At 59.0% G+C, this 20362-nt stretch overlaps 3 protein-coding genes across 3 annotated transcripts; all 3 read right to left on the bottom strand.

The window, feature by feature from the left end:
• ENH_00040090 (hypothetical protein, conserved) lies at positions 1 to 12958 on the bottom strand (the record flags this gene model as incomplete). The annotated part of the gene is given in 3 exon segments (XM_013580723.1): positions 1 to 8689; positions 8972 to 12915; positions 12920 to 12958. Coding segments are annotated over 3 exon segments (12672 nt in total).
• Positions 12959 to 13196: 238 nt separating this feature from the next.
• ENH_00040080 (hypothetical protein, conserved) lies at positions 13197 to 14762 on the bottom strand (the record flags this gene model as incomplete). Its single annotated transcript, XM_013580722.1, has 1 exon — positions 13197 to 14762. One exon carries the CDS (start codon positions 14760 to 14762, stop codon positions 13197 to 13199), a length of 1566 nt encoding a protein of 521 aa, XP_013436176.1.
• A 4791-nt stretch (positions 14763 to 19553) lies between these two features.
• ENH_00040070 (hypothetical protein) lies at positions 19554 to 20362 on the bottom strand (the record flags this gene model as incomplete). The annotated part of the gene is made up of 1 exon (XM_013580721.1): positions 19554 to 20362. A coding segment is annotated over one exon (809 nt), but the record flags the coding sequence as incomplete, so codon positions are not given.

Here is a 20362-nt window from a genome sequence, read left to right as displayed (position 1 = left end):
TCACCATCCTGCACAAAGATAGTCGACGACTGTCCCTGTTGGCTCTCCGCCGTCGCTGCTGCTGCGGAGTTGGGCGCTGCTGCAGCCGCAGAGCAGCACAGCCGCCTGTGCTGCAGGTCTTGGCTGCGGCGCCTGCGCAGCAGCAGCAGCAGCAGTTGCTGCTGCTGCTGCTGCTGCTGCTGACGGCTCCTCCGGAAGCAACAAACAACGCTGCAGCAGAGACATATCCACGAACTGCTCGCCTCCCTGGTGCCCGCAGTAGAGGAAGACTTCGGCGCTAAGCAGCAGCGACAGCCACTCGTTCTCTGCAGCAGCAGCAGCAGCAGCAGCAGCAACAGACCAACAGGCCATGCGCCTCTCAGTGCAGCAACTCGCGCAGCAGCAGCAGCAGACTAGCAGCGGCACTTCCAACGGGAGCTGCACGGCCAGTGGGAGCTGCAGCAGCTCCGTGCCTAGCAAACGAAACAGCCTCTGAAGCAGCAGCAGCAGCAGCAGCAGCAGCAGCAGCAGCAGCAGCAGCAGCAGCAGCAGCGCAGCGCCACCTCGGGGAGGCCTGTTGACAGCTCCCCGCCAGCAGCTGAACCCCCACTGCAGGAAAGGGAAGCAGCAGCGGAAAGTCCGCAGCAGCTCTCCTGAGGGATTTATGCAGACTCCCACGCCGCCCAACAAGACATTTCCGCATTTGCTGCTGCTGCTGCTGCTGCTGCTGCTGCTGCTGCTGCTGCTGCTGCTGCTGGTGTCGTAGTTGCCTGGGCCGCGCGGGGTCCTGCTGCTGCTGCTGCAGCTGTCTGCGCCACAAGGCGCGCTGCTGCTGCTGCTGCTTGCGCTGCTGCTGCTGCTGCTGCTGTCAGTATGCAAGCCAGTAATGTCCTTGCTGCTGGCGCTGCTGCTGCTGCTACTGCTGCTGCTGCTGCTGCTGAGACGGCGGTTCCACCGTTGCAGCACGTCGCCGTACAGCAGCGGACAGAGCACTGACACATCACTGCTGCTGCTGCTGCTGCTGCTGCTGCTGCTGTCTCCAGCGGGCGGGTCTTGCAGCTGGAGATTAAAATCCATGAGCGACACTTTTTGCCGCTGCTGCTGCTGCTGCTGCTGCGTGTGGCAGTAAGCTGCAAGTCCTGCAGTCGCGGCAGCTGCGGCAGCGCGGCGATGCGGAACACCTGTTGCTGCTGCTGCTGCTGCTGCTGCTGCTCGCGCGCTGCTCTGCAGCAAAGCCGGTGTTGGGCAAGAAGAGCAGCCAAGCCTCTCCAGGCGGCAACAGCTTCTGGGTGTCCGTACACCGGGGGTCACAGCTGCTGCTGCTCCTGCTGCTGCTCCTGCTGCTGCTCCTGCTGCTGCTCCTGCTGCTGCTCCTGCTGCTGCTCCTGCTGCTGCCACTGTGGTGCAGCCAGCAGCAGCAGCAGGTAAGTGGCGTCGCGGCGTTGCCTGCTGCCTGTCTTGAGCTGACTCAACTCTTTGTATCCCATCTCTTGAAGCTGCATCTGCTGCTGCTGGAGTGCCCTGCTGCTGCTGCTGCTGCTGCTGCTGCTGCTGTACGCGTTCTGCACGCAGCTGCAGCAGCGCAGCAGCAACTCCTGGGTGCACGCCCCGGCATAAGGGCTGCTGCTGCAGCAAGCCGAGGCCTTCTACGGGCAGCTGCAGCAGCGCAGAGTGAAGGTATAAGGAGACAGGCTCGCAGCCCGTGGCCCACAAGGGGCGCTCAATATCCACAACGCCCTTGCTGCTGCTGCTGCTGCTGCTGCTGCTGCTGCCAGCTCGCTGTCTAACTGTGGCAGGGCCGCTGCTGCAGCAGCAGCAAAGGCTCTCGCAGCAGCGACTGACGCTGCCCCTACAAGATGCTGCCTCAGCCGCGCCGTCGTCAGCAGCTGGGCCTCTTTCACTTTGCGGCTGCTGCAGCTGCTGCTGAGACTGCTGCTGCTGCTGCTGCTGCCTCCTGCAGCAAGCAGCAGACCCCACAGCCTGCAGCCTCAAGACAACGCAGCAGAGGAAGCTGGCAGCCAGCTGCCGCAGCAAGGCTATCGCATTCTGCTGCTGCTGCAGTGGCATACAGAGGTACGATGGCTGCAACAGTGCAGCAGCAGCAGCTGCTGCTGCTGCTGGCTGCAGCACGGGGGAAAGGATGCGCAGCAGCAACAGCCCCAAAGCCTCCAGAGAAAGACACAGGCAGCCGCCTTCTATTTGCAGCATCTCTTCTCTGAACCTCATTGTCAATTCATGCTCATCAGCCGTGGGTCCACGCTGCTGCTGCTGCTGCTGCTGCTGCTCTTGCTGCTGCTGCTGCTGTTGCTGTTGCTGCTGCTGCTGTGCACGGGGGCGCCTTTGCCCTGATCTTGCTGCTGCTGCTGCTGCGGCGGCGGCGGCAGAGAACGGACTGCTGCCCATGAGGCAACCAGCTGCCACTGCAGCAGCAGCACAAATAGTGCTTTGTGATTTGCTGCTTTTCGGCGTGAAGGCAGCAGCAGTTGCTGCTCTTGCTGCTGCTGCTGCTGCTGCCGTTAATGCTGCCGTGTTGGCGGATCTTTGTCGACTTGGTGTGCCGAGTCGCGCTGCTGCTGCTGCTGCTGCTGCTGCTCTTCTCAATGACTTTGAAGGAGTGTGAGCCGTCTGTGCACCTGCAGAAGCAGCAGCAGCAGCAGTAACTCCTGCTGCTGCTGCTGCTGCTGCTGGTGTTGCTGCTGCCGCTGCTTCACTCTCCCTACCAGGCTGGGCATGCGGATGAGGCGGCAGTTTGCGCTGCAGCGCTTGCTCGATGTCTTCCTCCCCGTATACCTCAAAGGCAAGCTGTTGCTGCTGCTGCTGCTGCTGTTGCTGCTGCTGCTGCTGCTGCTGCAGGTGTGAATGGAGGTCTCTAGATACCGCCCTGTGGTGCTGCAGAATGGCGAAGGCCCACAAACGTTCATCTTCGTGTGCTTGTATGGAGAGTGTTGCTGTGCAGCACAAGCTGCAGCAAGCTGCAGCCAGGGCTGGCAGCACAGCAGCAGCAGCAGCAGCAGCAGCAGCGTGGGCAGCCCACTCCCTTAGGGGCCGCAGAAGGGGTTTCTGCTGCTGCTGCTGCCGCTTGGCTGCTGGGCACGGCGGGCTGCTGCTTGCTGCTGCTCCTCCGTTCAAGTCGCCGCATGTGCACACTAACCAGTCAGGGATTTGCTCGTGCTGCTGCTGCTGCTGCTGCTGCTGCTGCTGCCTCGTGGAGGCTTCGCCGGACCACCCTTCTAGCCAGCGAAGAATGAGGGAAACAGGAGCTTCCAGCCTCTGCAGCAGCGCAGCATCTTGAACTGTTGCTGCTGCTGCGGCTCGATGCTTTAGTTCCACATTGGCAGCAGCAGCAGCAGTCGCTGCCGCTGCTGCTGCTGCTGCTGCTGCTGCCGGCATCCGCTGCTCCTCTGCTGCTGCTGCAGCAAGGCTGTTTGGTAGAGGGCGGACTTCCCGCAGCGGCAGCACGGGCCAGCCCTGCAGCAGCAGAACAGAGGGCCCCAGCAGCAGCAGCAGCTGCTGCTGCCACTCCTCGCTGCGTTTCTCTAGTAGCCACCGTTCTCCCCACCAATTCTGTAAGAAAGCAAGTCGATCTTGCTGCTGCTGCTGAGACGGCGCTGCTGCTGCTGCTGCTGCTGCTGCTGCTGCTGTCTCTCGTGCTGCTCTTCCGTTATCAGCGCAGTCAGCAGCAGCAACTACGCCAGCAGCTGCGGCATTAACCATTGCTGTTTTTTGCTGCTCCTGCTGCAGCTCTTCTTGCTGTGGCTGTTGCTTCTGCTGCTGGTGAGTTTGCCGCCGCTGCTGCTGATGCGGCTGCTGCTGATGCGGCTGCTGCTGCTGCTGCTGCTGCTGCTGCGGCGGCGGCGAGCAGCAGCTGCTGGAGAGCTGTGCTGCCCTCCCTGAGGCCACAGCTATGCACCACTGCAGCCACTGCTGCTGCCGCAGCAGCTGCAGCAGGGAAGGCGTGCTGCAGCTGCTGCTGCGCAAAAGCGCGGAGGCAGGTGCATTTGCAGCAGAAGAGGTGAAAGGGGATGCACGCTGCTGCTGCTGCTGCTGCTGCTGCTGCTGCTGCTGTGGACGAAGCAGCGAACGTAACGCTGCGTTGTTTGAGCTGCAGTCCCAAAGAAAGACATGTGCAGCATCTTTGCAGTTGAGCTGCTCTTCAGAAGCAGCTGCTGCAGATGCACAGGGAAGCTTTGTCCCTTTTGCTGCTGTTGCTGCTGTTGCTGCTGCTGCTGCTGCTGCTAGGGCTCTGACAAGGGGCTTGGGGAACGTCCGGCAGGTGGAGAGACACTCCAGGTCAGCGGATGCTAAAAGAAAGCAGCTGCTGCTGCCAGCAGCAGCTTGCTGCTGCTGCTGCCAGGCCGTAAGGCAAAGGCCGCCTTGCCCCAGGCATGGCCACTGTTCTTCTTGCTGCTGCTGCTGCTGCTGCTGCTGCTGCTGCGCCTCTACTGGCTCTCGCGGCATCGCCTCCAGCTGCTGCTGACGCTGACCAAGTAGCAGCAAAAGGCGAGAGGAGATCTGCAGCAGCAGCAGGGGGGAGCGAGAAGGGATTGCGCCTAGCTGCCTCTCCAGAGCTCGCTGCTGCTGCCGCACAGCAGCAGCAGGGCAGCAGCAAAAGGGCAGCAGCAGCAGCAGCAGCTTGCTGCAAACAACTCTCAAAACTTCATTTGGTTGACTTGTGTTAAACAGAGCAGCAGCAGCGCAGCCGCAGCCGCCATCACTAGCAGGCTGCCGGGTAGCAACATCAAGCCGAGGTGAAGTAGCAGCAGCAGCAGCTGCAGCAGCAGCAGCAGCAGCTGCAGTACCAGCAGCAGCAGCAGGCTTTGCCGCTGCTGCTGCTACAACCTCTAGAGCAAGCAGCCCAGACTCAATCTCAGAAAGGCAGTCGATGCAGCAGTTTGCTGCTCGGCGGAGCAGCAACACATCCCCAGCCGTCACTGCTGCTGTTGCTGCTGTTGCTGCTGCCAGCAGCCGCAGCAGCAGCTGCTGCATTCCTGCTGCTTTGTGTAGGTTGGCGGCGTTACGGCTCCCCGCAGCCTGAGCTTGAGCGGGGTTGTTTGGCAGCAGCAGCAGCTGCTGCTGCTGCTCGTGCTGCTGCTGCTCGTGCTGCTGCTGCTGCTGCTCGTGCTGCTGCTGCTCGTGCTGCTGCTGCGCGAGAAACCCAGTGCATGCGTTCAAAAACAGCTGCTGCAGCACAGCAGCCGAGTGCGTCAGCGCAGCTGCTGCAGCAGCCGCAAAAGCAGCAGATGAGTCTGTCACGGCTTCTGCCCACTGCAGCAAGGTCACCAAGGCAGCAAGCATGCAGTGCCAGCAGCTGCAGCAGCAGCGCTTGCTGCTGCTGCTGCTGGAACTGCGTTTGTGCGGGGAGACAAATTTGCTGCTGCTGCAGTCCTCAGCAAGGCGCGGGCTGCCAAGCTGCTGTGGCTGTGGCTGCGCGTTCTCATTTTGCTGCTGCTGCACAGCTGTCCGTCTCAGCTGCTGATCTTGCTGTGTCTGCTGGCCTTGGTGCAGCAGCTGCTGCTGTTCCTGCTGCTGCTGCTGCTGCTGCTGCTGCTGGAGACGCAGCAGCTCGCACAGCGCCAAAAGCACTCTACACAGCCCACCAGCAGGCTGGGGGCCACAAAGCCTTTCTATGGCGAAGCCGCAGAGCATTCGCACCCACTTGGTGTGCTGCTGCTGCTGCACATGCTGCTGCTGCACCTGCTGCTGCTGCTTCTGCTGCTGCTGCTCATTGCTGCAGCACTGAAGCACGGACAGAGTCCAAACGCCGACGAAGGTCTGCTCACTTGCCGCAGCCACGGCCTCCCACCCTGGCTCCTGCTGCTGCCGCTGCTGCTGCTGTTGCTGCTGCTGCTGCTGCCGCTGCTGCTGCTGTTGCTGCTGCTGCTGCTGCTGCTGCAGTCGCTGTCGCACTCTTTTCAGCTGCTCGTGCAGCTGCAGAAGACCCCTCATAACAGCTGCGTGGGGAGGCAAAATGTCAGCAAGTGCTGCTAAGTGGGGCGCCCCCACTGGAATGCCTGCAGCCCTGAGGGAGCTCTTTGCATCTGCTGCTGCGCAGTCTGCTGCTGCTGCTGCTGCTGCTGCTGCTGCTGCATGCGCTTCTGCTGCTGGGGTGGCAGGCGAAGCTGCTTTGGCTGCCGCTTCTGCTGCTGCAGCTGCGCTACCTAAAACGACAGAAGGCTCTCTGCTGCAGATCGGTGAAGCTTGCAGCAACGGGGAGAAGGAGGCGATCTGGCAGCTTGTGCTGCTGCTGCCGCTGCTGTTGCTGCTGCTCGTGCTGCTGCTGCTGTCCTCCCATTGGGCCTCCCTGTAGCTGCTGCTGCAGATGTTGCTGCTAGCTGCAGTCGCAGCAGCCAGGAAGGAAAGCCATGCGGCTCTGTCTGCTAAGGGGATCAACTTATCCCATGAAGACTCGGACTCTCTTTGCTTCTGCTGCTGCTGCTGCTGCTGCTGCTGCTGCAGCCCATCACGAGGGCCAGAAATGCTCCGTAGAGCATCCTGCGCGGCAAGGCAGCACTTCAGCAAACAGACCAGCAGCGCGTGTTGCTGCTGCTGCTGCTGCAGCTGCAAGTGGCACTGAGGAGGAGTGTGAGAAGGAGACCACAGCTGTAACTGCCGCTGCAGCTGCCCAGACGTATTTTGTGTTACTGATGTTCCTGCTGCTGCTGCTGCTGCTGCTGCTGCTGCTGCTGGTGCTGCTGCTGCTGCCTGGAGCAAGGGCTGCCTGGCTGTGAGGTAGTGCGTTTGGTCCCAGCTGAAGAAGCCTGGCTGGCGCTGCTGCTGCTGCCGCTGTTGGTGCTGCTGCTGCTGCTGCTGCATTTCGAGTTGCGCTGCAGCAGCATCTAAAGCTGGGTATCCCTGCTGCAGCAGCAGCACGAGAAGGGCGTTTGCGAGGCGCAGCGCTGGCAGCAAAGAGTGGGAGGAGCAGCAGCACTGCTGCAGCGTGGCCAGCAGCAGGTCGCAGGCGGTGCTGCTGTCTGCTGCCATTTGTCCCAGGGTTGCTGCGGCCCACAGAGCTGCCTGCTGCTGCTGCTGCTGCTGCAGCAAAGTAGATGCAGCAAACGACGAAGTGCCCCCAAATGGCCAGTGCCCAGCCACGAAGGGCCCCGGGCTTAAGGGGACTCTGAGGCCCCTGGGGGCCTCCAGGGCTTTCTGCAGTCTGAAGGCCCCTGGGGGCCCTGGCCACTGGCTGCTGCTGCTGCTGCTGCTGCTGCTGCTGCTGCTGCTGCTTCTGCTGCTTCTGCTGCAGCCTCTGGATATAAGCGGCCGGGGAAGCAGACTGCGGGACAGTGGAACAGCGGCAAGCCCTCTGCTGCTGCAAGCAACTGCAGACAACATTGCTGTTGCTGCTGCTGCTGCGGCTGCTGCTGCCTCGCCAAGGGCAGCAGATGCCCCCCAAATGCGCAATGGGCTGCTGCTGCATGCAGGCAGAGCCACTTTTTGTGTTGGTGCTGCTGCTGCTGCTGTCGATGCTGTCTTCGCTCCTGCTGCTGCTGCTGAGGCTCTGTCGCCTGGGTCTTGTAAAAGCTGCTGCAGTTGTGGAGCTTTTTGCAGCACCGAAAGCAGTTGCTGCTGCTGATCCTGCTGCTTTTGCTGCTCCTGCTGCGGCTGCTGCTGCAGCTGCTGCTCGTGTTGCTGCGGCGGCACGAGCAGCAGCTGCTGCAGGAAGCGAGCCACCGCCACAGGGGCTTCTGCAGGCAGCCACCGCTGCGGCAGCAGCAGGATCGGCAGCGCTTCTTGTGCCGCTGCACATTGCTTTTGTTGCTGCTGCTGCTGCTGCTGCTGCAAAGGCGCTGCTGCAAGCAGCACATATTCGACTTGCTGCAGCGTCAGAAGAAAAACGCGCTGCTGCGGCTGCTGCTGAGGTGCAACGCCCTTTTGCTGCTGCTCCTTCCGCTGCAGCTGGCCGGACAACTGCAGCAGCAGCAACTCATCCGCGGCAGCACAACGTAATGAAATGGCCGAGGCTTCGTTGCTGTCTGCTGCCTCCATTGCTGCTGCTGCTGCATGCGCATGCATCATGATAAAGTGGGCAGCAGAAAGAGCCAGCAGAGTGCCGCCTTTATAGCTGCTGCTGGTAGCTGCAGCAGCGGGGGCAGCAGCAGCAACAGCAGCAACTCGATCGCCAGCGTTGCCGCCATCCGCGCTGCTGCTGTCTCCGCACTTGTGACTCAGATGCCTCTTTTCTGCTGCTTCCAGAGCCCGGCGGAGGTCCCTCACTGTGCTATTGCTGCTGCTGCTGCTGCTGCTGCTGCTGCTGCTAGTGATAGCGGTGTCAACAGCTGCTGCAAGGGGTAGCAGCCGACTCACCTGCAGGTTTGCCCAGCTTTTCAGCAGCTGCACTCCAGTCTCAAGCCACCCCGAAGCAGCAGCAGCAGCAGGTGGGGTTGCTGCAGCGGAGGCGCTGCTGCTGCTGCCACCTCGGTCAGCAGCAGCAGCAGCAGCACGAATGGCGCGGCTTAGCCCCAGAAGAATGCATGCAGCAGCAAACTGGTTGTCTGCTTCGCTGCGGCATTCCTCATATTCCGTAATCAGGCTATCGGCGTCTTGCTGCTGCTGCTGCTGCGGCAGCAGCGGACGGGGGAGCTGCTGCTGCCAGCCAAAGGCAGCAGCCTGCCAGAAGGGCAGCAACGCTGCAGCAGAGAGTGACAAGACGTCCAGCTGCAGCAGGTAGTCTTCAGTAGCTATTGCTGCTGCGCTGAGGTCGCCAGCAAGCCTGGACAGCAGCAGCAGCACAGCAGCAGCAGCAGCAGAAGCAACGCAGCTTTAGCAGCAGCAACAGCAACAGCTGGGGCTGTACAGCCAGTACAGGGAAAGGAGACGCAGTCGTGCAGTCAACCAGCAGCAGCAGCAGCAGCTGCTGCTGCAGCAGCAGCAGCAGCAAACAGTATGCGCGTGCACAGCAGCAAGTTCAGCGGTCCGGCAGCAGCAGCAGCAGAAGCAGGAACAGCATTTTCTGGTGCAGTGTAAGGTGTATGTACAGCCGGGCAAAACCCACTGCAGCAAATCAACTAAAGGAGGCAGAAAAAGCGCAGGCCCTTCAGGGCCTTTCGATGGTGCTGCTGCTGCTGCTGCTGCTGCTGCTGCTGTTGCTGCGCGTGCTGTAGCAGCAAAGGGAGAAGCAAAGTCTTCGCCTGCTGCTTGCCGCGCTGTTGGTGCTGCTGCGGAGCGTGGCGTTGCTGCTGTTGCTGCTGCTCCAGGGGCTGCTGCTGCGCCAATGTAGCAGCAGAAAGTCCGCGGACTGGAAAGGAACTCAGCCCTTGAAATGCCAGGCCCTGCAGTTGCTGCTGCTGCTGCTGCTGGTGCTGCGGCGGCAGTCGCTGCTGCTGCTCCTGCTGCCACTGCAGCGCAGCACCCCACTAGCCACTGCAGCAGCTCGTCAGCAGCAGCCTGCTGCACGCCCCTGCTGCTGCTGGCAGCCTTTGAAGCAAAAGGGGAGGCCGCGTCAGAAGCAGCAGCATCGGGGTCAAATGCCGCTAGAAACTCATGCGCCTGCAGCTGCTGCTGCCGCTGCTGCTGCCGCTGCTGCTGCTGCTGCTGCAGTGCCAGCAACAAAGCACAAAATGCTGCGCGCGCTGCCCTCTTGGCCCGCCACGTTCTGCGTGCTGCTGCAGCCCACCAGCACAGGCTGCAGCAGACATGCTGATGCTGCTCCGTTATCAGCTGTTGCTGCAGCCGCAGCAGCTGCAGCGGACGCGAGACTGCTGCTGCTGTTGCTGCTGCTGCTGCTGATGCTGCTGCTGCTGCTGCTGGGCTTTTAGGCTCTTCCTCTACACAACTGGCAAGGGAAACCCAAGGCTTGCAGCAGCAGCAGCAGCATTGGGAAGGCGCAACACTGCTGCGCTTAATGTCAGGCGGCGTAGAAGCTGCAGCAGCAGCCGCTGCAGCTCCCTCAGAGAGGCTGCCGTCACCGGCGCTCCTGCTGTCGCTGCTGCTGCTGCTGCTGCCGTTGCTGCTGCTGCTGTTGTCTGGCCAGCTGAAAAGGAGGGCCGAAGAGAGCGCGGAGCCAACTGACGCGCGCAACCACAGCAGCAGCGACCGTTGCTGCTGCTGCTGCTGCTGCTCTCCGCTAAGGGCCCCTTGAAAGAATGCAAAACCAGAAAAATCGGCCTCGGATAGTAAATTTGCTGCTGCTTCTGCTGCAGGCTGCGGCGCAGCGCGGGTTGCTGCAGGAGAAGGTGGCTCATTGCTGCAGCTGCTAAAGGGGAAGCGGAAGGCAGCAACCGCAGCAGCGGTGTTCAGCTGCTGCTGCTGCTGCTGCTGCAGTGATGACGAAGGCAGCAGCGAGAGCACACGGTCTGCTAGAGCAGCGGTAGACTGCAGCCAGCTAATAGAACAATGGCCTGCACAATGGATCTGCTGCAGCAGCAGCAGCAGCACAGCGCGCTGCCACGTGCAGCCCCCTGGTGCTGCTGCAGCAGACGCGCTCTCGCATGCACCGCATGCGCACTCTTGCTGCTGTTGTTGCTGCTGGTTTTGCTGCAGCTGCTGCTGCTGAAGCTGCACGGGGGACCGCAGCTCAGCGAGGTGTTGGGAACAACGGCGGTGCTGCTGCTGCTGCTGCTGTTGCTGCTGCAGCGCTGCGCCGCGCTGCCATGCAAAGGCGGCAACACGGGAGAAGCAGCAGCTGAAATGTCCCAAAGATGCTGCAGCTTCCGTGCTAATCCATTCCAGCAGCTGCCGCAGCAGCGCCCGTTGCTGCTGCTGCTGCAGCTGCTCTCCGTTGGAGTGCAGCAGCGCCGAAGAAGTCCTGCTGCCGGTGCTGCTGCTACTGCTGCTGCTGCACCTGCTGCTGCACAGAGCTCGTAGCCGACTGAGGGCATCCTCAGTGAAAGCAGCAGCAGCAGCGTACAGGCGCTGAGGTTGCTGCTGCTGCAGAGCAGCACCCAGCAGCACAATCGGCAGCAGCCTATCCAGGTGCTTCGCCGGGGCTGCTGCTGTGTGCTGCAGGGCCTCTTCTAGCATGCGTTGCTGCAGCACAAGCCACTCAAGGCAAAGCAGGCGGGACAGCCACAAGCTAGACTCATCGTCCTGCTGCTGCAGCTGCTGCTGCTGCTGCTGCTGCTGCTGCTGCTGCTCGTAGCTGGATGCAGAAGCTGCAGCAGAAGCCTCGCGCGCTGCGCTGCGTGCATTGCTGCCGGAGAGGCGCAGCAGCAGCTCATCAGAGCCGCCCCAAAGGGGCCACATTTTTGCTGCTTCAGCAGCTGCTGCTGCTGCACCTGCTGCCGCTCCCTGCGCAGCTGCCGTGGCTGAGACACAGCCGGCAGCCACAAAAGGGTTGCAGGAGATACTGCTGCTGCTGCCGCTGCTGCAGCTCGCGCTGCTGTTGTTGCTGCTGCTGCTGCGCGCGATGCTGCCGCTGCTGCTGCACTCCAACGGTGCATCGCAGTCAATGACTGCTTCGTCGCTTTCTTCATTTCGTTCGAATTCGTGCAGCTGAAGGTGCTGTTGCTGCTGCTGCTGCTGCTGCTGCTGCTGCAGCTGTCGCAGGTGCAGCTGCAACTTCGCATTTATGGAAATGCGGATAATCTCCCTAATTTCCAGAGCTAGAGGAGCTACAGTGCCCATCATCTCTCCATCAAACTGTTGTTGCTGCTGTCGCTGCTGCTGCTGCAGCATGTATTTCTGCTGTTGCTGCTGCTGTTGTATATGGGGCTTGTAAGCAGCCGCAATGCAAAAAGCCACGTAATCTAGAACTTCAATTTTGCAGGAAAGCAGCAGCTGCTGAAGCAGCTGCTCTGCTGCTGCTGCTGCTGCCTCCAGCTGCTGAAGCCCCACTGCTGCACTCTGCAGCAAACTGATGTGGACTGCGTATGTGTGTACATGCAGCGCTACAGACTTGGCGCTGTTTGCTGCTGCTGCTGCTGCTGCTGCTGCCCCTTGGCTTGTGCTGCTGCGGAGGGTTGTGGCCCTGAGGGGAGTGCCTTTGGCACACGCAAACGGTGAGGCAGCAGCAGCAGCAGCAGCAGCACCTGCTGCAGCCGCTGCTGCTGCTGTGAGTCGTCTGTGTAGAATGGGGGTGTTTGCCCTGCGGCTGCCAAGAGACAGCGCCGCAGCTGTTGCTGCTGTTGCTGCTGCTGCTGCTGCTGCTGCTGCTGCTCCCGGTGCTGCCGATGGAGTGCGGGCAAAAGGGGAGGCAGCAAATGGAGAAGCTCGGCAGCTTTGCTGCGCTGCAGCAGAGCCCCCAAAGGGCGATCTCCCTTGCCCTAGATGAGTTCGTGGCGTTCGCCGTGCTTCAGTAAGGCACGCTCTCTGCAGCAGCAGCAGCTGCTGCTGCTGCTGCGGCTGCTGCTGCTGCTGCTGCTGCTGCTGCTGCCGCTCCGCGTCTGCAGCGCGTGCAAGCTTCCGGCGAGGTGTGCTTGCAAGGTCGCTCACAGGGCCCCTTTTTGCACGTTGCTGCGATGCTGCTGCTGCTGCTGCTGCTGCTGTTGCTGCTGCTGCTGCAGTTATTGCTGTACTTAAAGTCGCTGGTGTTCCTGCTGCGGCTTCACTTGATGAAGAGCCTTTCCATGGGGAAGCCCTTAACGGCAAAGAAGATTTAGGCACGTCGGTGTTGCTGCTGTTGCTATTGTTGCTGCTGCTGCTGCTGCTGTAGCTGCTGCTGCCGCTGCTGCTGCTGCCTTCGCTGTCCGAGTCAAGCACCTCCACTACTTCTTGCTGAACTGCGGCACTTTCTGCGAAGCATGTCCAAGAGGGTGCCTCCGCACCTGCGGCTGCTGCTGCTGCTGCTGCTGCTGCTGCTGCTTCGCTTTGAAGCTGTGGGGCCCACGGAAGGGACAGCAGCGGTTGAAGCAGCGGGGTGAGAGGCAGCAGCAGCGCAGCAGCAGCAGACCAATGGCCTGCTCTTATCTCCCGTCTGGAGAATGCAAAGTACCTGCATGCACACAGCAAGACTTCCACAGAGCCCTCGTCACATTCTTTGCTGCTGCTGCTGCTGCTACTGTTATGCTGCTACTTTGTTGCTGCTGCTGCTGCCGCTTTTCATGCTGCTGTCAGTGATTTATCTTTCGTGTTTCACGTGGACTATGGGCTGCTGCTGCTGCTGCTGCTGCTACTGCTGCTAAGGCCTACGCGTTGCAGTGGAGGTAGAAATGCCGCAGCAAGGAAGCCCCGCCTCTGCGGCACTGCTGCAGCTCTCTGCTGCTGAGCTGCAGCAGTTGCTGCAGCAGACTTCGCGCTGACTGCAGCAAACAAAGCCACACAAGCAGCAGCAGCTCCAGCCCTCAGCAAATAACCCCACAGTGATGCCACTTGCATCCATGCAGCTGAAACTGGCTTACGGCTCCAATAGTGAGAACCACTTCTTCGTGCTGCTGCTGTTGGGCCCCTTGCTGCTGCTGCTGCTGCTGCTGCTGCTGCAGTGCGTGCTGCTGCAGTGCAGCTAAGCCAGCCATGCAGCGGCTGACTACGGCGCTGGCCAGGCCCTCGAAGTCCTTCGTCAGGAAATGCTCCAGTGTCTGCATTGCCTGCTGCAGCTGCCGCTGCTGCTGTGGTTGCTGTTGCTGCTGCTGCAGCTGCTGCTCCCAGGCAGCAAAGGGCTCACTCCCCGCGCCTCGCAGCAGCAAATGAAGGTCCTGCTGCTGCTGCTCTTGCCTTAATGCAGCAGCCAGCGCCCGCAGCAGCGATTCTATTGACAGCAGTGACCCATAAGTCTGTGCTGCTGCTTCTGCTGCTGCCTGCAGCAGCTTGTGTAGCGGGCCGCCCGGATGCTGCGAAGGCTTGCTGCTCTGAGTAGCTTCGCAGGTGCAGGAAGCCGGTGGCTGCGCTGCAGCAGGTGCTGCTGCAGCAGCAGGTGCTGTAGCAGCAGCAGGTGCCGCTGCAGCAGCTGTTGCAGCAGCGGCACCTGCCGCTGCTTCTGCAGCCTTGTGCAGCAGCAGCAATGCGCTGCTGCCTTCTGCTGCTTCACAAGAACAAAGACCCAGAGCTCGAACCAGCCGAAGGGCTGTGGAAACCGAAGGAAGGCAGCAGCAATTCAGCTGATGAGGTGTTTGGTTTGCTGCTGCTGCTGTTGCAGCTGAGTGTGCTGCTGCTGCTGCTGCTGCTGCAGACAATGCTGCAGCAGCTGCTGCTGGCGGCCGGGGCTGCAGCGCGACACTCCAACTGGCTGCATCGCCCCAAAGCTTCGATGTGCTGGCAGCTCCCGCATCTGTAGCAGCAGTTGCTGCTGCTGCAGTTGCTGCTGCTGCAGTTGCTGCTGCAGATAAAGCTGCTGCTGTTTCTGCGTCCTCCTGGACGCGCTCTGCGGGAAGAAGCAGCAGCAAAGCATTGATGTCGTGCTGCAGCTGCCAAGACAGCCGAGCGACATCGCCGTAAAGTCGAATGCTGCAGCAGCAGCAGCAACTACCGCTGTCGCTGCTGCCGCTGCTGCTGCTGCTGCTTGTGTGCAGCTTCAAGGCATTCCAGGCCTTAGAAACACTCGTTGCTGCCTCAATGCAGCGGCTCCATTGCTGCGCGTCTGCTGCTGCTGCTGCTGCGCCTGCTGCTGCTGCTGCTGCTGTCGGCGGTGTTGCAGGCGCCCGCCCCTCTGCCCGCAAAGCACTCAGCGGAGAAGCAGCAGCTGAGCCAAAGCCTTCTCTGTCACCTCTCTGGCCCACATTTTTGGCGAAGTCAAAACAAGGGAAAGCCGCAGCAGTAGCCCGTGGCGCTGCTGCTGCTGCTGCTGCTGCTGCTGCTGCTGCTGTTGCTTGGCGCACTGGAGAGGCTGCCAGCGTAGCTGCCACCACAGCTGCAGCCGCTCGACGATTCCTTGCAGCCGCAGCTACTGGGCTACGCTGCGGACTCGCCTGCATGCTGCTGCTGCAGCTGTCGGTGTTGCTGCTGCTGCAGCTGTCGGTGTTGCTGCTGCTCCCCCTCCTGTGAGAGAGTTGCTTTTTCTCTGCTTCAATGATTTGAAGGCTGCTAGCTCAGGGAGGGCCCCAGGTAACGGGGGGCCCCCCGAGTCAGGAGGGCCCTCCTCTAGAAGGCCAAATCCCGCGGATCTCTTCGGCTAAAGTGGCCCTTGTAAGTTCAACATTAACTCAAATCTGCATACTAGCGAATCCAGTAGCAAGCGCTGCAGGATTACTTCTTGCTTCTTAACCGGCCTGGGGGCCCCTGTGGCCAGATACAGGTGGGGTTGGGGCCCCCGGGGTGTTGTAGACGGCTTAAAGGAGGAGATCATAGCTCCTCAGCTCGCAGGACTCTTCCAAAAAACTCTTCGTCAATTATTTGCTGCAATATGTACTTGTGGAGTCTAAGTTTTATGTGTGGGTTCGCAAGAAAAGAAGGCAGCGAGGGGGGGTGCAGCGACTGATGAGTTGAAGGGGAGCCCGTGCAAGAAGCGGACTTCTGCACATGAAGCGCTCCTTGAGAACAAGTACGAAACCTACATTTATTTTATTTCAACATTTGCAACAGAAGATAGACCCGAACAAGCGCCTTGCGGCTCCAGAGCGCCGCAGGGGCCGCTGCTGCGACTGCAGCAAATGGGCGCGTCAGGCCATAGAGGTGAAATCCTGGCTTTCAACGCATACTTGAATGTTTAGAAGCCCCGGGATCCCTGGGTGTTGCCTGTAAGCAACTGATGTGCAGGTGTTGCTGCCTGCTTTTCCCAGTTTCCGCTCAAGGGCCTCCATGTACTTGTGAGGAAACTTGTACTTTAGGAAGCTCATGAGGCTGAGAGATCTCTTCTTTAATTCAAGAGTCTTGAGGCCTTAGCGAGAGCAAATTACGGTCTGGTTAGGCACACACATAGCGGTGCACACAGCGGTGGCTTTATGAATCCAAATGCAACAACAACTTGAAATTCAACTGGCCGGCTGAAGAAAGCATGGACGCGAGGGGATGAAAAAGAAGCCACAGCAGTGTGGGGAGAAAAGAGTGACATTTGCCTTTTCTACTGCGATAACCGGCGAGGAATAGCCGTATTTTATTCAGCAGGAACGTGAAGATGAAATTGTGTGCACGCCTAAGCATACCGCCTAAAGCAAACAATCCACTGAGTTCTGCATGCAAAGCGAGGCATATAGGTTGAATGGCATGTTAATGCAGAAGTAATTACGTCGAACACATGGGGTTTAAAGGCTGTTCACGCGCTTTTCGGGCTCCCAGACGTTGCTTGTTGAAAGAATGTCACCTAACTGTCGAATAGCGCTCCAAAAAGCTCAATTTCAACGCGTACACCTCTTTATGTGAAAAGTAAAGAGGAGCGGTACAGATTGGAACTTAACAAAAGCTGTTCAGATGGAGCAGAAGCCAATAAAAAAAGGAGCTGCCCTGGACCTCTTTTGCAGCTACTGAAAAGAACTGCCCCGAGCCAGCACCCACATAGCATTTCGGCCAGGAAAATGCGCAAATGCAAGTTATAGAAAAAACCACTTTCTAAAATGATATTCGCTTTGTACGACCAACTGTTTATAAGCACCAGCTGCGCAAAACGACGGAAAAGCGGCGCCTGCAGCTTCCGCAGTTTTTTCTATTTCCTGCGCATCACTCTTTTTAGCCAGCGAGCGACAACTTTTTTCACAACTATTGAATACCAAAAATTTGTTTTGATGCTTGTATATGCTGCATGGAGATCTGTGCTTTTTAGAACGCTGAAAGGCGGTAAATGCAGAGTATTGTGGCTCTATCCAAGGTCATAATTTGTCTGAAGCTTTAAGCCAAGATACCCCACCGCGAACTGGCCTGACACTGTTGCTTATTGTGAACCGGCTCAGCTTAGCGGGGCCTAGGTGAATATTTTTAATAGAACTGGAATTTTAACTCGGAAAGGGAGTAAATGGCGGCGACAGGCTGACGCGCTGCTCGGCTTGCCAACTGTCCGAGATTTTCTAGGAAGAAGGAGGGGCCAAGCCTATCTATAAATGCTTGGCCTTGACAATATTGTAATACTTGCTTCGTCTGTATTTTTTGTGAGGCGTATTCCCTCTCGAGCTTTTGCCATGGGTTGTACTTGCAAGGACCAACTAACTGCAGTTGTGTTCATATAACGCTGCTTTGCCTGGCAGTAGTTGCTGCCTGTTGAAGTTAAAATAATGGCTCGGAGGGCAAGTTTTATGATAATGAAATAAGCCTGCTTTTGAGAACTGTGTGAACACTTTTCCCGCGCGTCATTCTCACGGCCTCAATTGAAACCACCTAACTGTCATGCAAAAGCCAGTCAGTACCTCCCTTACCACTATGCAAGCAACAGAAAAGCCCTTAGAAAATATTATTAAATGTAAATGTGCGCATTCACCTCGAAGAAAGAAAACCTATTTTTGGCGGCTCCAACTGAGCGCTTCACAAAGTCTTTGCTTTAACGATTCATGATGTTGTTGGCTTTGAGCTCATTTTTCTAAGGGTCAGTGGAGAAGATTAGATTTCATCAAGTTTTCTCCTTTGGCCAGCTCTTGCCGGATGCTATTGCTGTGTTCTTGCTTCATGGCACTTCAGAGGAAGAAAGTTCTAGAGAGGGCTTATGAGTTGGCCTTCTAGGTATACTCTTGCCCTCATGAATCCGAAGAATAGCATTGTGAAAAAAGCTGTTATATGGTGGCAGAAGGGGATTATTTTGATTTGAGTTGTATATATCTCCAGAGGGTAGTTGAGAGTCAGAGCCTCTAGAGCATGAAAGGCTGTTCAAGACTGAGCGAAAAAATAAGAAGTTGCCGCTGGAGTGCCCTGTAGAAGGCTCAAAGGCCATCGATGACGCCTTCCGCAATTGAAGCGTGATATTTCTTACTCCTAATATGGATTCCCCGTCCCGCCAAAGACTTATTATATTCTGCTGTTCTGCAGGGGCTGCAAAGCGCAGCCGCACTGCTGAAGTGCTGAGTAGGCAAATATTCAATAAGGGAAGAAGATGCTGTGAAGGAGCACGTCCCGGAAAGTGAATGTTTGCAAACTTCTGAACTAGTTGAAAGCCACCTCAGGGCTGTGTTGATCTGAGGCACTGCGCGAGCTTGCGCAACCAGTGCAACAAAATTCAGAAATGCTGGGCATAGCCTCCCACACCCGAAAAGCAGGGGTGAGAGTCCAGCTCACTGATTCAACTACTGTTGAAGATCCCAGCTCTCTAGAAACAGCGGAACCCGAGCTAGCTAGCCTCTTGCCAGTGGATCATTATTGAGCTGAAAGCACCAGTGCTCAAGGCATTCGGGAAAGCATGAAGTAAGGAAAGCCGTAGCAAAGCGTGTTGTTAGTTTGAAGGATTGTTAGCAGTTTTGTGTGCAACTGATCTTCGCAGCCGACTTGAATCCGCTGCAGCAGTGCGCGGCTGCAGGCATGCTTTCCTGTGTCTGCCTTCTTACTTAGGCGGAGCCTTGCAGGTACTCCACAAGTTAACAGAATGTGTGCGTTTTATGTGAAGGCCAGACCCCTGCAGTGGCCCAGCTCGGGAAAGCGTCGCAGACGACAATTCACTCCCGCGGGGAGCTCAGAGTTCAGTTTTTGAGAACGAGTTCTACGAATTGCTGCGAAAGCTTTTCACGTCTTGCTGCAGCACGAGCAGCATCTCTAATTGTTCAATTTATGATCACTGACACGGCGAGGACACAAGGCCGGAGTGCCCAGAGTGCTGCCACACATCCGATCCTGGGTGTCTGGGGGACACTTGAGCCCCCCTGTGCAGCTTTTTTTGCTTTTTGCTTCAGAGTTTCTTAGCCAGTGACTCTCAGCAAGCCCTCTTGCCACACACAGCCCCGCGAGCCCAGTCTTGGCCGTGTTCGCGGGAAAAGGCCCCAAATGCGAACAGGCGCAGCACTTTGAGGGGCCAAGACTTCGCGGAAACTCGAAGAGGCCGCAGTGTGTGGCAGCACTGCGCGCCCAGGAGCTGCTGCAGGCCGCGCTGCAGTCGGGGCTTGAAAGCTGCAAAGATTGCAAAAGTGACGCTGAAATCGAGCTTTTGAACTGCAGCAAAACAGCAAAGTGGCCTCAGGTGGGGCGGGAGCAGCAGCTGAGTGAGCACCGCTGTCCGAGCTGTGGGGGCACCCCGAGACTCTCAGCGGCTGCAGCGCAGCAGGCTGCTGCTGGCAACTAGACCTGCACTGCACAGCTTTTTTTTGACCCCCGGCTTCGAATCATTTTTCTGCAGGCTCCTAATATAGTTAATGCAATAGAAAGCTGGCTGGACACTTCCCTTGGCGGCTCCCGCAGCTGGTGTAGCTACCGATCTCGAGCACCTGCGCGCTGCTGCGCGCATCCCAGGCACTAGCCGAAACAAAGCTGCATCCCATGAAAAATTTTTGAAGTAAAACCATTAAAGACACTGCTCCACTATTCAGGAGTGCTACTGCGATTAAACTAAGAAATTGCAACAGTTGCCAGGGTTTGGCGCCCAAAAGTGGTGCGCCTGTGCTGGCGACTGTGGCATGGGATGCGCACGCACGGAAACCAGGAGGTTTCCTGCACAAGACCGCTGCGCCGGATTTAATTATTGCACTTATAGAGCCTGCTCGACAGATATATTCAGTGTAACGGCCAACAAGGCCTGCGCGTGGCCCACTGGCGTTGAGACCGCGCGAGACATCTTGAAGATTGTTTGTAATTTGGAGTTTATTATGACGTTAAGAGCGTTTTCCTGCAGAAAGTGCGGGTAATTGGGGTCTATAAGTAACCGTCTAGTGCTGACTGTCTCGGTTGGCGCCCCACACGTGCATGGTGGCCCCAAAGTTGTCGCCCCAAGGGGGTGGCGGTGCTGCGCAGCAGGGGGCGTCGTGGCTGGCGCTGGAGCTGCTCTTTCCTGCAAAGTGCAACGAAGAAGGAACGAGGTTGGAAGTTGTAGGGGTTTTTCCCCCTGTTGGCTGCCAAATCTCCGGTGTACATACACCCCAGATTCGGGTGGCTCCCGTGCCTGCTGCTGCGATGGCTCTCGGCGCCAGCCTTGGGATTGCGGCATGATGGACAATAATAGTGGCTTTTGAAGGGGGATTTTCCGTTGGGCTTTTGGCAGTGGGCCCAACACGCGTTTGCTGCTGCGGGGGTGCCGCGGGCTCCACCTTGTGCGTCCCTCCCCTCCTCTTGCCTCTCCGAGAGACGCGAACTCCCGCGCCTCCAGATCTGAAGATCTTCGCGCTTCCCGTGAAGGCCTTGATGGGGGCCCCCGGGGGCTTCTCCTTCAGCCCTTTCCGCCCCTGGCGGCGCAGACCCTCCGCGCCTCTGGCTGGGCAGTAGGCGCTGCGCCTCCGCCGCTGTGAAGACCCTTCCTTGCCTTCTGCGCAGCTGCCCCGGAGTGCGCAGCAGCAGCCTGCAGGAGCGCCGCAGGCCCACCTTTCTTCCCTCCGCAAGATGAGCCAGCAGCAGGGGCCCCCCGCTGCTGCCGCCCGCGCGTCCCCAGCCCCGCAGCAGCGGCCCCCCGGGGCCCCTGGGGGGGCCCCCCCGCCAGCCCTCGGCGCTGCGGGGGCCCTCGGCTCCCCGCCCGCCGCCCCCC

This window comes from Eimeria necatrix, genomic scaffold, assembly GCF_000499385.1.
Source record: "Eimeria necatrix Houghton genomic scaffold, Enh_scaff295, whole genome shotgun sequence".
Lineage (NCBI taxonomy): Eukaryota > Apicomplexa > Conoidasida > Eucoccidiorida > Eimeriidae > Eimeria > Eimeria necatrix.
The sequence above is the reverse complement of the archived record's forward strand: the minus strand, read 5'-3'. Positions and strand labels throughout refer to the sequence as shown.